Here is a 13,506-nt window from a genome sequence, read left to right as displayed (position 1 = left end):
TAATAGTACAATATATATCTTTTGTCTTACTATTAAAAACTTTAGATGGTTGCCTGTGATAGTGGTCATTTATTCAACAAACGTAGCAATCCTTCCTTCTGTGTGCCAAGTATAAACTGGTAGTATAAAGATTAGTAAATATATTGTTCCTTTCTCAAGGAGCTTGCTTGCTTGCTTGCTTGCTTGCTTGCTTGCTTGCTTTCTTTCTTTCCTTTTTTTTGTTTTGGTGCAAAAAGGTGATTTTATTATAGAATGGGGACAGGACCCATGGGCAGAAAGAACTGCCCTGGGATTGTGAGGAGTGACTGATTATATATTTTTTAATTAGTGGTGGTTAGGGACAGTGCAAATCTCTAAGGAATTTGGAAGCAAGCCTTTTAGGACTTTGAGGGGCTAGCTGCTGTTAAGATAAGGTTACTTTTAGTCTTTGATAAAACATAAAGGCACTAAGGTGGCCATGAGTTCCTTGAGGAAGGTCACACTCTGCATGTGTCAGGTATCAGTGGGCTGCAAGCTGTAAGGAGATTTAATTTAAGCTACATTTCTCTTGACTCTGTTTCCCTCGTCATTTCCCCCCCTTGAACAACTTTGACCCTTAAATCTTTAAGGTTGTTGAAGGCAGAAGGTCTCATCTTCTGTAGCTTCTTCCTGCTGAATAGGGGCATAGAGATGTCCCTACCTATGGGTCAAGGTTGGTCAGTTGAGAATTTAGTAAGAGTTAGGAAAGGCTAAAGCAGCTGTATTTAGAGTTGATAACATATGGGAGTCTCCTTAAGTTTCTTTCCCTTTCTCTCTCTCTCTTTCTTTCTTTCTTTCTTTCTTTCTTTCTTTCTTTCTTTCTTTCTTTCTTTCTTTCTTTCTTCTTTCTTTTAATGAAATGTTTCTCAAGCTTGTGTAGTTGTCAGAATCACCTGTGGTATTTTTAAAACAGAGCAGTTGTTCAGTACCCTTCTCTGCAGTTTGTGATTCAACAGGGTGGGATCTGGAGTTGATATTTTAAACAAATGCTGAATATGATTCTGATGATCAGGTAAATTTGGGAGACACTGGTCTAATCATACATTAAGTGTTTCTGCAATTCTTCTAACTTTCCTTCTCTATTTGGAACAACTATTTGAATGTGAACAATCATATTTCCAGTGTTTGTTAGGAAACCTGGCTTCTTCTCCTAAACATAAAACCTGGTAATAAGGCAATGTGGATAAAAACTCTAATTCATAATTTCCTTTATGCCACTATAAAAGTCACAGAAAAGTTAAATAGCATACTCAAGGTAGAAGGTGGGGCAGGCGAGGGATGGGGAACTGTTATTTTGTGCTCAGGCAGTCTGACCTTACAGCCAGGCCATATCACCTTCTCATTCAGCACTGCACAGCCTTTCCAGGGATACCTCTAGGGATGGAGATCTTCTGACTTTAAAAAAGAGCTCTCTTCTTTTGTTGGATACCTCTAATTTCTTCCTTGCAATAGATCAAAATCCTTCTTCCTATATATTTCTCACATTTTTTTAGGTCAGCCTTCTAGAGCAGGAACTGCAACCTAAATTCATTCAGGTTCAGGCTTAGTGTAAAGAAGTAATTGATCTCAGGTTTTTTAAAACACTTGTCTGTTGGACATAGTTGGTCCAGTCTTTGGTTTGCTTTAGATCAATATTAACTAGCTTAATTTCCCCTTCCACATAATAACAGTTCTCATATCAGAATGCAGTGTCATGTTTCAGGTCAGTCCTCACCACCTCCTTCCTAGCCCAGAACACTTCGTGTTCTTGGACAAGCTATTTAACCTTTTTGAGACTCAATTTTCTCATCTGTGATTTAAGGATAATAATACTTATGGAAATGATTTTAAGATTAAAGTAATGTAGGATTCTAGGTATTCAATGAGAGGTAGCATTTCTGTTACCTTGTATCTAAAGGTACATATTTTAAGTATATTATGTGTGTATAACTGCCCCTGAAACTTACTATGTATCATCTATAACTAAAATATTTCCCTTCAGCTTTCAAATCAGGGAAGAAGTAACTTTGTTGAAATGACTTGCTTTAAGAAAAACTTTTTAATTTTGTTGCTCATGGTTCTCATTATTTTCTTAAATATGTTAATTTGATTTATAAGATCAAAGTCATATTTTTTGAAAAGTGTTGATTAACTTTGAGAAGTTTATTTTCAAGCTTATAAGCATATTGTCATTTCTAATACTATTATAAAGGTGATCTTATTTCTATTTTCAGCACTGCAGGGAGTCGGATACTCTCAGTGATAAAGATGCAGCTGATTAAAGGCCAGAACAGCAGGGATCCTTTTTGTAAAGCAGTAGAGGAAGTCACTCAGGATTTGGATTTGAGGATTAAAAATATTATCAATTCTCAACAAGGAGATGTAGCTGTTAGTACCACTGACATCAGTCCTGCACGGGTAATGAGCTTTTTATTTTCCATTATACTTCTATAGAAAACATTATCGCTTCTACTTGTTATAGAAATGTTTTACTATTGCTACTTAAGTCAGAAGAATGTTTTTCCTGTGTTATGAGATACTGAAAATTTAAGTGTCTCAATAGGATTATATAGGATTATGTTTGACTTGAAATAAATCATAACATCTTTGGGCCAAATTGCATTTGTTAAAGTAGCATGTTGGATAATCTGCAGTATCCCTTGTAGCACTTGAAATTTATAATTCTTGATGGTTATTAAAGTGTCTTAAAATATTTTTCAATATTTTTCCTATGAAACCATTATTTTTTGCCACTTACTCAAATATAAAATAAGAGCAAGGTTTCTCTGGTTCTGGCCCCAGTACTAGGTATTCTGTAGAACAGCCACAGAAATGGTTTCTATTCAGTTTATTTTTCTTTAATAGAATTTTTTCATCTTTATTATCTGTTGTTTTCTACCTCTATTACCAGCCTACTGCAAACATTAGGAATTTCTCCTATACTTAGAAATCTTTTAACTATATATTCCTAGAATGTTTACCTCTTCCTTTTTTTTTTGTTCAAACATTGTACAATACAATAACTATAGTATTATAGCAGAAATTGGCTACCATCTTTCCAGCTCTAAAAAAGAATTTGGCGGTATATATTATAATCCATTTGTTGCAGGTTAATTCAAGCAACAAAAGCCCCTTTTCCTTAGGTGTGATTGTGATAATCAGTGTATGAAGAAAGACTTTTGCTTATGTTTTATTATTCATCTATTATTATTATACATCTATTTTATTTATCATTATACATCTATTATTCATCTATTTTCACAGCTTTGGGAATGATTTTTAGTTATTTTTCTGTAACAATGCATGTTTTCAGATTAATTGGAAGGTGGGACATAGGGGAGATTCTGGGTTGTTGCCCCATGTGTTTCATGTGTGTTAATGCTTCCTGTGACTAGCTGGCTCAAATGACAACCAGGTTATTACTATAAGTCTAAATCAGAAACTGTCACACCTCAGGTAATTAGGAGCCCCAGTCTCTGCCATTTCCTGTCACAAGAAATAAAGATACAGACAACCTGGTTCTTAATTTTACGTTTTCAACCAAATCAGAAATCTTTGAAAAATACTATCCAATAATTCTCAGTAAGTTAATAATAAACAATATGGACTTTTTCTCTGGTACTGATAAAAGGTATATGTTAAGCACATATATTGTGATAAGCCATTACTATTGTGATAAGCGCATATAATATGGTAGCAATCATTATTGTGATAAGTAGTTTGTTAAAATTCTAGTGTAGCTCTACAGTACAGTTTGGTCAGCCCAGTAGAGAAAGGAGGCTAAGACCATGTTGGTGAAAGCTGAGGAAAGTGGCACAGCTACAACAGACGTTTTAGAAACTTCGATATTTAGGTGCAGTGTCTAACATACTGTATGGGTTGGGCACTACCATTCTATCATTACCCTTATTTTACCAGTGATTTAACTGAAGCACAGTGAGGTTAAGGAACTTTCCCAGAATTATACAGTACATACTACTGGTAAGTTGGTATCAAACTCAGCTAGAGATATCTTCAAAGTTTGTGCTTACATGTGTCTGCATATAATATTATATTATCATCTATTTTCCCTTACTCTGTCTAGTCACTAAGTTTTTCTAGCTCTCCTCCTTTAACCTGCTTTTTCTTTATCTGCACTGTTACTATTTTAGTTCACTGCGACTACCTTCTTCATTTCCAAGCTGGACTATTACAGTCTCTTAATTTGTGGTCCTGTCTCCAGACTTAATAACATTCTTACCCTGGAATATATTTTATGCATTGCCATCATTTTTTAATAATCTAAATAGGATCATTTATGTTCTTGATTAATAAAGCAAAAGACTTTAACTCCATAATAGACTGATTTATAATTTCTTGGCCAGATTTATAGAGCTTTCCCAGGTTCATCTCACATAACTCCCTCTCTGTTACCCTGTTCTTCAGCCATATCATGTTAACCTGGTCCTTAAAATGCCATGTTCCCTCCCACCCCATGTGTCTCCTCCTCCATGAAGCCATCCTTGATTTTAGAGTAAATTGATCACTACCTTTGTGTGCTCCTCTTGTACCATGTATACATTCTGTTAGAAATAACACTTAGTACTTTGTAATGCAGTTAGTTGTTGGTTATTTACTTATTTTATCAAGGGGACTGTGGGTTCCTTGAGGCAGTGGTTTTTACCTTTGTAACCTTAGCTTCAAACACTGTGCTTAGGACTTGGTATGTACTTATCAATGGATTACTGAATGAATGAATGTCAACTCATTTTTAATTATTGCATTTGAATAGATATTTTTTTAAGACTTTATTTACTAGAGAGAGAGAGAGAGAGAGCATGAGCTGGGGGAGAGGCAAGTGGAGAGGGAGAGGCAGACTCCCCACCAAGCAGGGAGCCTGATGTGGGGCTCAATCCTAGGACCCTGGGTTCATGACCCAAGCCTAAGGCAGACGCCTAACCAACCAAGCTACCCAGGTGCCCTGCATTTGAGTAGATCTTTACAACCATCTACGGGGTTGGTATTCACATCAACAGAACCCCATCTCTCTTTGGTATATAAGAAAGAAAAAATACACAGGGAGGCTAAGTAAGTCATGAGGCCAGCTAGGGTCACATAGTTAAATAGTTACTAAATTTTCTGACTTAAAGCTAGATGTTATTTGAGCAGAACCAATATCTTTCTGTGATGATACTATTTTCTGTATTTTTTTGTGCTTTGGGAAGGTGATAAGACTGATTTAGTATGACTTGAGGGAGAAATATTTCATGCCTTAAAGCCATTTCGCATGGTTGAGTTTTTATAACTTAAACAACAGGAAGAGGAGAACAGCAGCACAAGAAATGGAAAAGAATGGCTGATTGCCCCAACTTTGGTGATTGTTACATTTACTTAATAGTATTTTTTGTTCTAGCCAAAATCTTATGCCATAAACCATGGCACTGCATACTGTGGCAGAGATACTGTGAAAACTTTACTAGTTCTTTTGGATGAAGAAGCAGCCAGTATGCCTACCAAAAACAAAGCAGAGCTTTTATATGACGATGAAAACACAATTCATCATAATGGAACTTCTATTCTTACACTTTTTAGGTAAGTAATGTGGAAGTGATATGTATGTGAATGTTAACTCTAGTCTATAAAGGGAATTTTTAAAAAAAAAAAAAACCACCTCATTGATTAAAAAGAAATACATTATGGTAAGAAACTTGGAGACTACAGAAAGTGTGAAGAGAGAAAACAAAAGTTAAAGGGAGATTGAACATTTGAATGTGGGAAAGTTTTTATAAAAACAGTATTTTGTGAGAATATGACCGGTATTTTTGTTTTTATTTTTTTGTGCTTGTGTTTTGCTTTGGAAATATTTTATTTCCTTTGCTGTGTAAGTCAAAAACTTTGGTGACTGCTTTCATTTATATTATCTCAGCCCTCATGACATCTTTCAGTAATAGCCCCACTTGATAAGTAAAAAATTAGACACTTGAGAGACAGATTAAGTAATTTGCCTAAGAGAGTACAGTTAGCAAGCAGCAAAAGTGTCATGCTCCAAAGCTTAAGGTCTGTCCTCCAAGTATGGTGCTGCTCTTCATGAGAACAGGAGAGAGCATATACACCAGACTTACATTGGAATTGACATCTGTTGATTCTTCCTTTTATGAAGAAAAATACTTACCAAAGTAGTTTTAGTATTCTGTGCAAGATATTGATACGCTCCAGTTTTAACAACAACTAGGTCAAACATTGAGTAGGTTTGGTGATATTTTGCATTAATAAACATTCATTTATAGAAACATGTAAAGTTTTAGAACAGCAATTTTAAATTTTATTTAGTACATTGTGGATAAACTTTATAAAGTCATCCTACTTGTTGCTCTCTTCTATTTTTCTTTTCTCTTTAAAGAGAAACTTTGCAATGGTCTGTCATACATGTTGTCCTCCAAGTTATTTAAATCTCTTTCACCAGCTTTCATTGATTATGCTTTAATATTTGGGCATGATATAATTCACCCATGTTCTACTTCAAAAGTGTTCAATATTTTCCTAACAACGAAAACTTATTTTATCAATGATTTACGAAAAATGTGGAAAGAAATGAATCTTTGTGTTCTTCTTTTACCTTCTGTTTAAACAAAGTTTGCTTTTTAGGTAAAACATAAATGATTAAATTTCTCTCAGAGTCAATTCTACCATTTTTTAAAGAGAAAGTTATTTTGTTTATAGAATTTTATTAAAACAAAATCAATCCCTACATCCATTTTAAAGAAGTATTTTTTTTCAACCATGTGGCCAAAAATATTTCAATTGTTTACAGTTACCTTAGCATTTGCATTTGTCATTGTGGACACAAGTGCCAATTCATGGTAAATTTTTTTCGTGGTCTGCATTGAATGATAAAATTAAGGGACAATGTAGTATATGAATATAAGTCAATGTAAGGTTATAAACTAGTGGTTCTTAGAATAGACTCTCCTTTATTCTTATATAACAGTCTTTTGAGTTAAAGAGGTATGACTCTGGCCTCTGCTAAGCCAGAAAGGAATTTATTGAGGAATCCAGGTTTGTCTGGCTCCAAAGCTCCAGTGTTTCTTTCTCCATTGTACCTTCTTTGACCGTCCTATTTCTAAACTGTATTTTTCTCTTGAATTCCCCTGCTGCAGCACTTGTCCTTTTTTATTTTAAATTTTAGTTGTGTGGATATCTTACTTCCTTAGGCTTCATGATGCCTGAATTCAGGGCAGTGAATGAATCTACTTTCTATCCTTCATAATATCTTATACAGTGCCTCACATTTTTTAGAAACTCAAATATGTAGTGACTGAATTAATTAACTTAGCAAATTATTAATATTTAGAACTCTCAATAGTAATACTGACACTTTTATGCAGTATTATAAACAACTAGATTTAGTTGTCTTTTTATTTTATTACTGCTTTTGGGTAAGGGAGGGGGAAAAAACAAGTTAACAAGCTACTCTTGTTTATACATTTTTGCTTTTTTTGGACTTAGATCTCCCACACAAGTGAATAATTCATCAGTGAAACCCCTAAGAGAACGCATCCGTAAGTCAATGCAAGAGAAAAAAATTAAGGTATAGTTTACTGTCATAAAAATGATAAAAATGGTTTTATTTGTAGAAGAAATATAGAAACCTGAACTGGATATTATAAATATACATTGTATATGGAACAATAGGAATAAAATGGAAAATGAGTTATGACACTGACATATAGAAACTTTACTTTTATACAATCTTGGCTAATTAGTCTTTGGCTTATTCCATTTGCTGAACCTAAAATAAAGAAAGGAATAAGCACTTGCTATTGTAAGTGTTCAATAAATATCTATTCAGTGAATGAAGGGGAAAATAAGCCATGATTTTCACATTTACATTTCTCAATTTTAAACTGAATCTTGAGAGACTATATAAATTCCATTTTGTTCCTGTCTGAAGACATATGGCAGAATATCATTGATTGTAGATTAAGACAAAAAGAACATTTCACATTGTTGATTGACTAGAGCTATTCTTATATTTTATATCTTTATTTGATTTGAACTGATTTTCCTGTCCTCATTTCAAACATTTGTGCCTGTAAGGAGCCAATAATATGTTTTTTAAGTGTTTAAAATTTTCTTGGCCTTATTTTTCAAAAAGAAACTTGGTCTTAACTCATTCGGCATACGTTTATTGAGCATCTACTATGTGCTAGATATAGATACTCTTCTATGGTTGGAAATTCATTCATTTGTTCAACAAAATTTTCATGTAAAATTTACAATTACCTTAAATTATCAAACAGTTGTTCATCTTGATACAACTTTGAGAACTCTATTTTGTATGCTCTTTATATTCCCATTTGGAAAGTTAGCCCCAATTAGCAGAACTCTTAGTTATCATCTGTTTCATATCCAAAACCCATTTAGTTTATATTAATAAAATCTTGTCTTTCTTTTGGTTATTTTTAGTTGTCAGTACTTAATACCTGTGGAATATATCAAAGTGTTTTATACAATTTTTCTATGAGTAAAATTTGTTAATCCTTTGTTATATTACATAAGTACTTATAGTCAAGGCATAAGATCTTTTTTAAAAAAAATCCATTCTTTGGACTTTATTATAAACAGAAATGTAATGTGTAAATCCTTTAATTTTTTTTCCCCTGCTATGGATACTGACAAACTTTAATATTTTCATTTAAAGATCATTGGGATAATACCCCTCTAGTTCCACCAATGTCATTGCAAATGGCAAGATTTCATTTTTTTCTTGATGGCTGAGTAATATTCCATTGTATATATATATACACCACATCTTTATCCATTCATCTCTTGTTGGACATCTGGGCTCTTTTCATATTTTGAACTAGAGGGTCTTATGCTAAGGGAAATAAATCAATGAGAGAAAGACAATTATCATATATTTCACTCATGTATGGAATTTAAGAAACAAAACAGAGGAGCATAGAGGAAGAGAGGGAAAAATAAAACAAGATGTAATTAGAGAGGGAGACAAACCATAAGAGCTCTTAACCATAGGAAAATAAACTGAGGGTTGCTGTAGGGGAGGGGGATGGGAGAATGGGGTAACGGGGGGTGATGGGCATTAAAGAGGGCACATGATGTAATGAGCACTGGGTGTTATATGCAACTGATGGATCACTGACTCTACCTCTGAAACTAATAATACACTACATGTTAATTAATTGAATTTAAATTAAAAAGGATCATTGGGGTATTTTGTTAGAATTAAGTAAATCAAAATGAAAAAGTATTTGAAGAATAAGAAGGTTGTTTTTTTTTTTTTTTTAGAAACTGCTAAGAGTCAGCTAATTACTGTAAAATGTATAGACATATTTAGAAAGTTTTGGGAAGTAGAGGAGAGATTATCTAATACAGTCTCATTTACAGATGTGGAGACCAAAATCCTGAGAAAACACCTTATCCAAGATCTCATAACTACAATGAAATGTTTTATGCCAGTGTGCAAAGCCATGGTTAAATACTAATGAGATTATAATTACATTGCTTCCATTACCTAATAGTGGAGCTGGCTTAGTCTACTTGGCTCTGACACTAAAATGGCAATAGAGGAAGGAATCGGTGTTTATGATTGTATTTTACTGTATAGTGGTCTTTATAAAAGCAAAGTGTGAAAATAATTGGTTTAGCCAGGTAACAGCTGAGCCATAGTCAGCTAAAGTATTTTGTTGGAATAACAAAAAATATTACTAATATTTACTACTAAGTAACTATGGAAAAGTAGTTTAACAGCTTTTTGTCTTATTATCTGGTTACTTTTGATCTTTTTGCATATAGTTCTTTTTTTAGTCATGGAAAGATTATATGATCTACAGTTGAAATAGTGTCTTGGAAAGAGGACTTCAAAAATAGTAAATACTAGGGAGCCACCTGGGTGGCTCAGTCGTTAAGCGTCTGCCTTCAGTTCAGGTCATGATCTCAGGGTCCTGGGATCGAGCCCCACATCAGGCTCCCTGCTCCACGGGAAGCCTGCTTCTCCCCTCTCCCACTCCCCCTGCTTGTGTTTCCCTCTCTCGCTGTGTCTCTATCTGTCAAAAAAATAAATAAAATCTTAAAAAAAAGAAAATATTAGGGAACTTAGAATTTTGATGTTGTAAATGGTAATTGTGAAGTATCATGTCATTATTATATGGGGCAAATTAACTTTTCTTAGATTTTAGTTTCTCATTTATAAATAAAAACAGACACCCCTCTGATCACAAAATCTTGTGAAACCATATTCATTTTAAGTCCTCGAGTTTTATCTCCTACTATTATTATTAGGAAACTTGTCCATGACAGTCAAATAAAACTCCCCTGTGATAGAAATCAGAAGGTTCTTCCTGAACCTTCATGGTTTTGATAGGAACCTTTAGAGAAAGTTTACATCCCATTCCCCACGCCCCCCATTCCAAGCAGTTTATACAAGTATCCTCATACCTCTTTCTTTTTTAAAATTTTTTTAAATTAACAAATAACGTATCATTTGTTTCAGGGGTACAGGTCTGTGATTCATCAGTCTTACACAATTCACAGCCTCACCATAGCACATACCCTCCCAGTGTCCATCATCCAGCCACCCCATCCCTCCCACACCCCACCACTCAGGCAACCCTCAGTTTATTTCCTAAGATTAAGAGTCTCTTATGGTTTTGTTTCCCTCTCTGGTTCGTCTTGTTTCATTTTTCTCTCCCTTCCCCTATGATTCTCTGTCTTGTTTCTCAAATTCCTCATATCAGTGAGGTCATATGATACATGTCTTTCTCTGATTGACTTATTTCGCTTAGCATAATACTCTCTAACTCCATCACATCTTAGCAAATGTCAAGATTTCATTTTTTGATGGCTGTGTAATATTCCATTGTGTGTGTGTGTGTGTGTGTGTGTGTGTGTGTGTGTGTGTATATATATATATACCCCACATCTTCTTTATCCATTCATCTGTTGATGGACATCTAAGCTGTTTGCATAGTTTGGCTATTGTCTCATACCTCTTAAAAGATTTTCAAGAAGATACTCCTTATATCCCTGTAAATTAGTTAGTTTTATTCCTTACACTTTGGTTTAGCAGTATTTTGCACATCGGGCACAACTGAAAAGTCACATGTACAGGCCTTTTCTTTATTCTGAGTGTAATGTTTTTGCCCATATACATACAATTATACACAGAATAATCAGGATTAACTGATTAAGTAGCTTAAGTGAACTGATCAGGAAAATACTGGATCTTTAAAACATGGTGTAGCTGGGACAGTGAAAATTAGGGCTCAGGTAGTGTGAAAAATAGACTGGCTATATCTCTGGTACCTTTGTAAGCAGTCAGGCAGTCCAATGCTTATGGTATTAGAAAATTCTTAATTAGATATCCAAGTTTAACATTTAGAGTCTTAGAAAACTCTGAGTATATCCAAATTAAAATGGTAGATTGAGCTTAACTCATAGAATTTCTCTCCCCCTTAAAATGTCTATAAAGTAGTAACAAACTAGCAAAAACATTCACCAAGAACAAGCAATGAAGAATAATGCAATTAGATACAATAACTTCAAAAATGATGGCCAAGGAAAGAAACTGAAGATTTCGGAGGGAAGAGGCACAGCATGACTTAGTGACTTAATATAGCCCCAGTCCCTGGATACTCTACTAGTGAGTTGACAAATCCTGAGAATTATAACTAATACTTCCCAAACTGAGGAGCCACCTAAGTGTGTGTATTCTTTTTTTTTCCCCCTTGTCAGAGAAATAGTAGAAGTGGCAATTAGATAGTAATGTGGCTTAAATGTGAAAAATGAACCCTGGAACTTATACACTTACACAAATGAAGCCTCCAGTATCACATAATGAAATGGGGAAGTTATCCAAATGATTCCCTTCCATTTGAATGAGATATGGTGGCTAAGTAGTGGAGTAACCTTCTTATAGTACATATAATGTATAATAAACTCTTAGGAGAGAGTGTAGAACCCAGAAATATTTTCAAACTCTTTCCTTGGCTGAACGCTACTTCTGCCTCCACCACTCCTCAGGCTACTGAAAAATGAGGGTCTAACAGAAAGTATGCAGCCTTCAAAATGTAACTGAGGAGAAAATAAAATGCTCTCAGATAAGGAGGGAACAGAATCAAGAAATCACTCACAGACTTGGAGGCTTCTGTGTTGAACTAGGATATAGTAGGTCATGGCAGAATACCATTTCTGCTACAATAACAAAATAAAAAGCAGATAAATAGGTGAGAATATATTTTAAAGACATAGAAAAGCTATGTAAGCAAAGCAGTTTAAGTAAACTAAAAATCTGGGGCGGATAAAGTCCTTCTGAGGTGAGCAGCTTATTATCAGCTGCTTTCTTCCCTGGATTATTATTACCAGTTTTAGGTATGAGCCAAGGATTGCTGCTGGCCCCACGTAAAAGACCTCTACTGAGGGAAAGAGGAAACCAACAAATATTGTGGGTATCTTGAGGCACTGGCAACAATTTGGAAACTTTAGGAGCCCTGAATTCACGGTTATTTTTACCTATTGCACATATGCTGGATTTTGAAACTGAGTGGGAGGCTAAGAAGCTTCAATTTGGTAAACTAAAATCACCTATGCTCTTGAGATTGCTAGAATACAAGGCTCTGCTTGAGGAGTGGGATCTGCCCTCAACACATGGCTGTCTCCTTTCACATATTTGTCATATTCGGAAATGAAGTAAGATGGGAGGCCAAAGAGCATAGGTCCGAGACGATAGAAATCCACAAAGTTCTTGACTGAAAGCATGGGAGGGTCATTCCCAAGGAAGAGATAAGAACCAGAAGTCAAAATGTAATTGATGACATTGCAACCTAGCTCTTAGTCAGCTCAGTCCCTGGACTGCATTGAAGTTATTAGCCCTTTGCTATGTCTGCTTAATAGAAACAAAGGAAACCCTTCTAGATAGAAGAAGGTTCTTTCATCTGGAGCCTCTACAGTTTCTTTATACAGTACCCAGCATGAAATAAAAAATATACTGGACATGAAAAGAGATAGGAAGATTTGTCTTTTAATTAAGAGAGAAAACTAAACAATAGTGGTAGACTACAAAAATCCAGATATTTGAATTAGCTGATGAGGAATTAAAAAATTTTTCAACATGTAAAAGTAATTATAGGAAAAGACAGGCAAAATAGATGAAAAATTGGGGAATTCCAGCAGAGAAATAAAATCTGTAAAACTGTATTGATATTCCAGAACTGTAAAAAACATCTAAAATTAAGAACTTATTACATGAGCTTAATAGAAACTGGACAGAGCATTAGGTGGCAAACCTGGACTTGAAGATGGGTCATTAGAAAATTAGAAAAAGTCTAACATGTGCCTAATTAGAGTCCCAGAATGAGAGGAGAAAATAGGGAAGAAATGGTATCTCTAGAGGATATAATGATTGTAATTTTTTTCCAAAGCTTAATTGGTTCTTTTACATCAGGTGGTAGAAGACATGGGGAACAGATGTGAGGTCTTTTTACTAATATAAAGTTGCATATGGGTTCCAAT

The 13,506-nt window shown here is 34.5% G+C and overlaps 1 protein-coding gene across 2 annotated transcripts in view; it reads left to right on the top strand.

Moving 5' to 3' along the window:
* LOC113922033 (PARP1 binding protein) overlaps nt 1–13,506 on the top strand; it is a 62,964-nt gene that overhangs the window by 37,949 nt on the left and 11,509 nt on the right. For both annotated transcript variants that reach the window (XM_027593747.2, XM_027593746.2), the window contains 3 exons: nt 2,232–2,415; nt 5,390–5,568; nt 7,483–7,564. In XM_027593747.2, the coding sequence (XP_027449548.1) occupies nt 2,232–2,415; nt 5,390–5,568; nt 7,483–7,564 (445 nt within the window). The remainder of the gene's footprint in view (nt 1–2,231; nt 2,416–5,389; nt 5,569–7,482; nt 7,565–13,506) is intronic.

The sequence above is a fragment of the Zalophus californianus genome, chromosome 9 (assembly GCF_009762305.2).
Source record: "Zalophus californianus isolate mZalCal1 chromosome 9, mZalCal1.pri.v2, whole genome shotgun sequence".
Taxonomy (NCBI): Eukaryota; Metazoa; Chordata; class Mammalia; order Carnivora; family Otariidae; genus Zalophus; species Zalophus californianus.
This window is presented reverse-complemented; position numbering and strand designations above follow the sequence as displayed.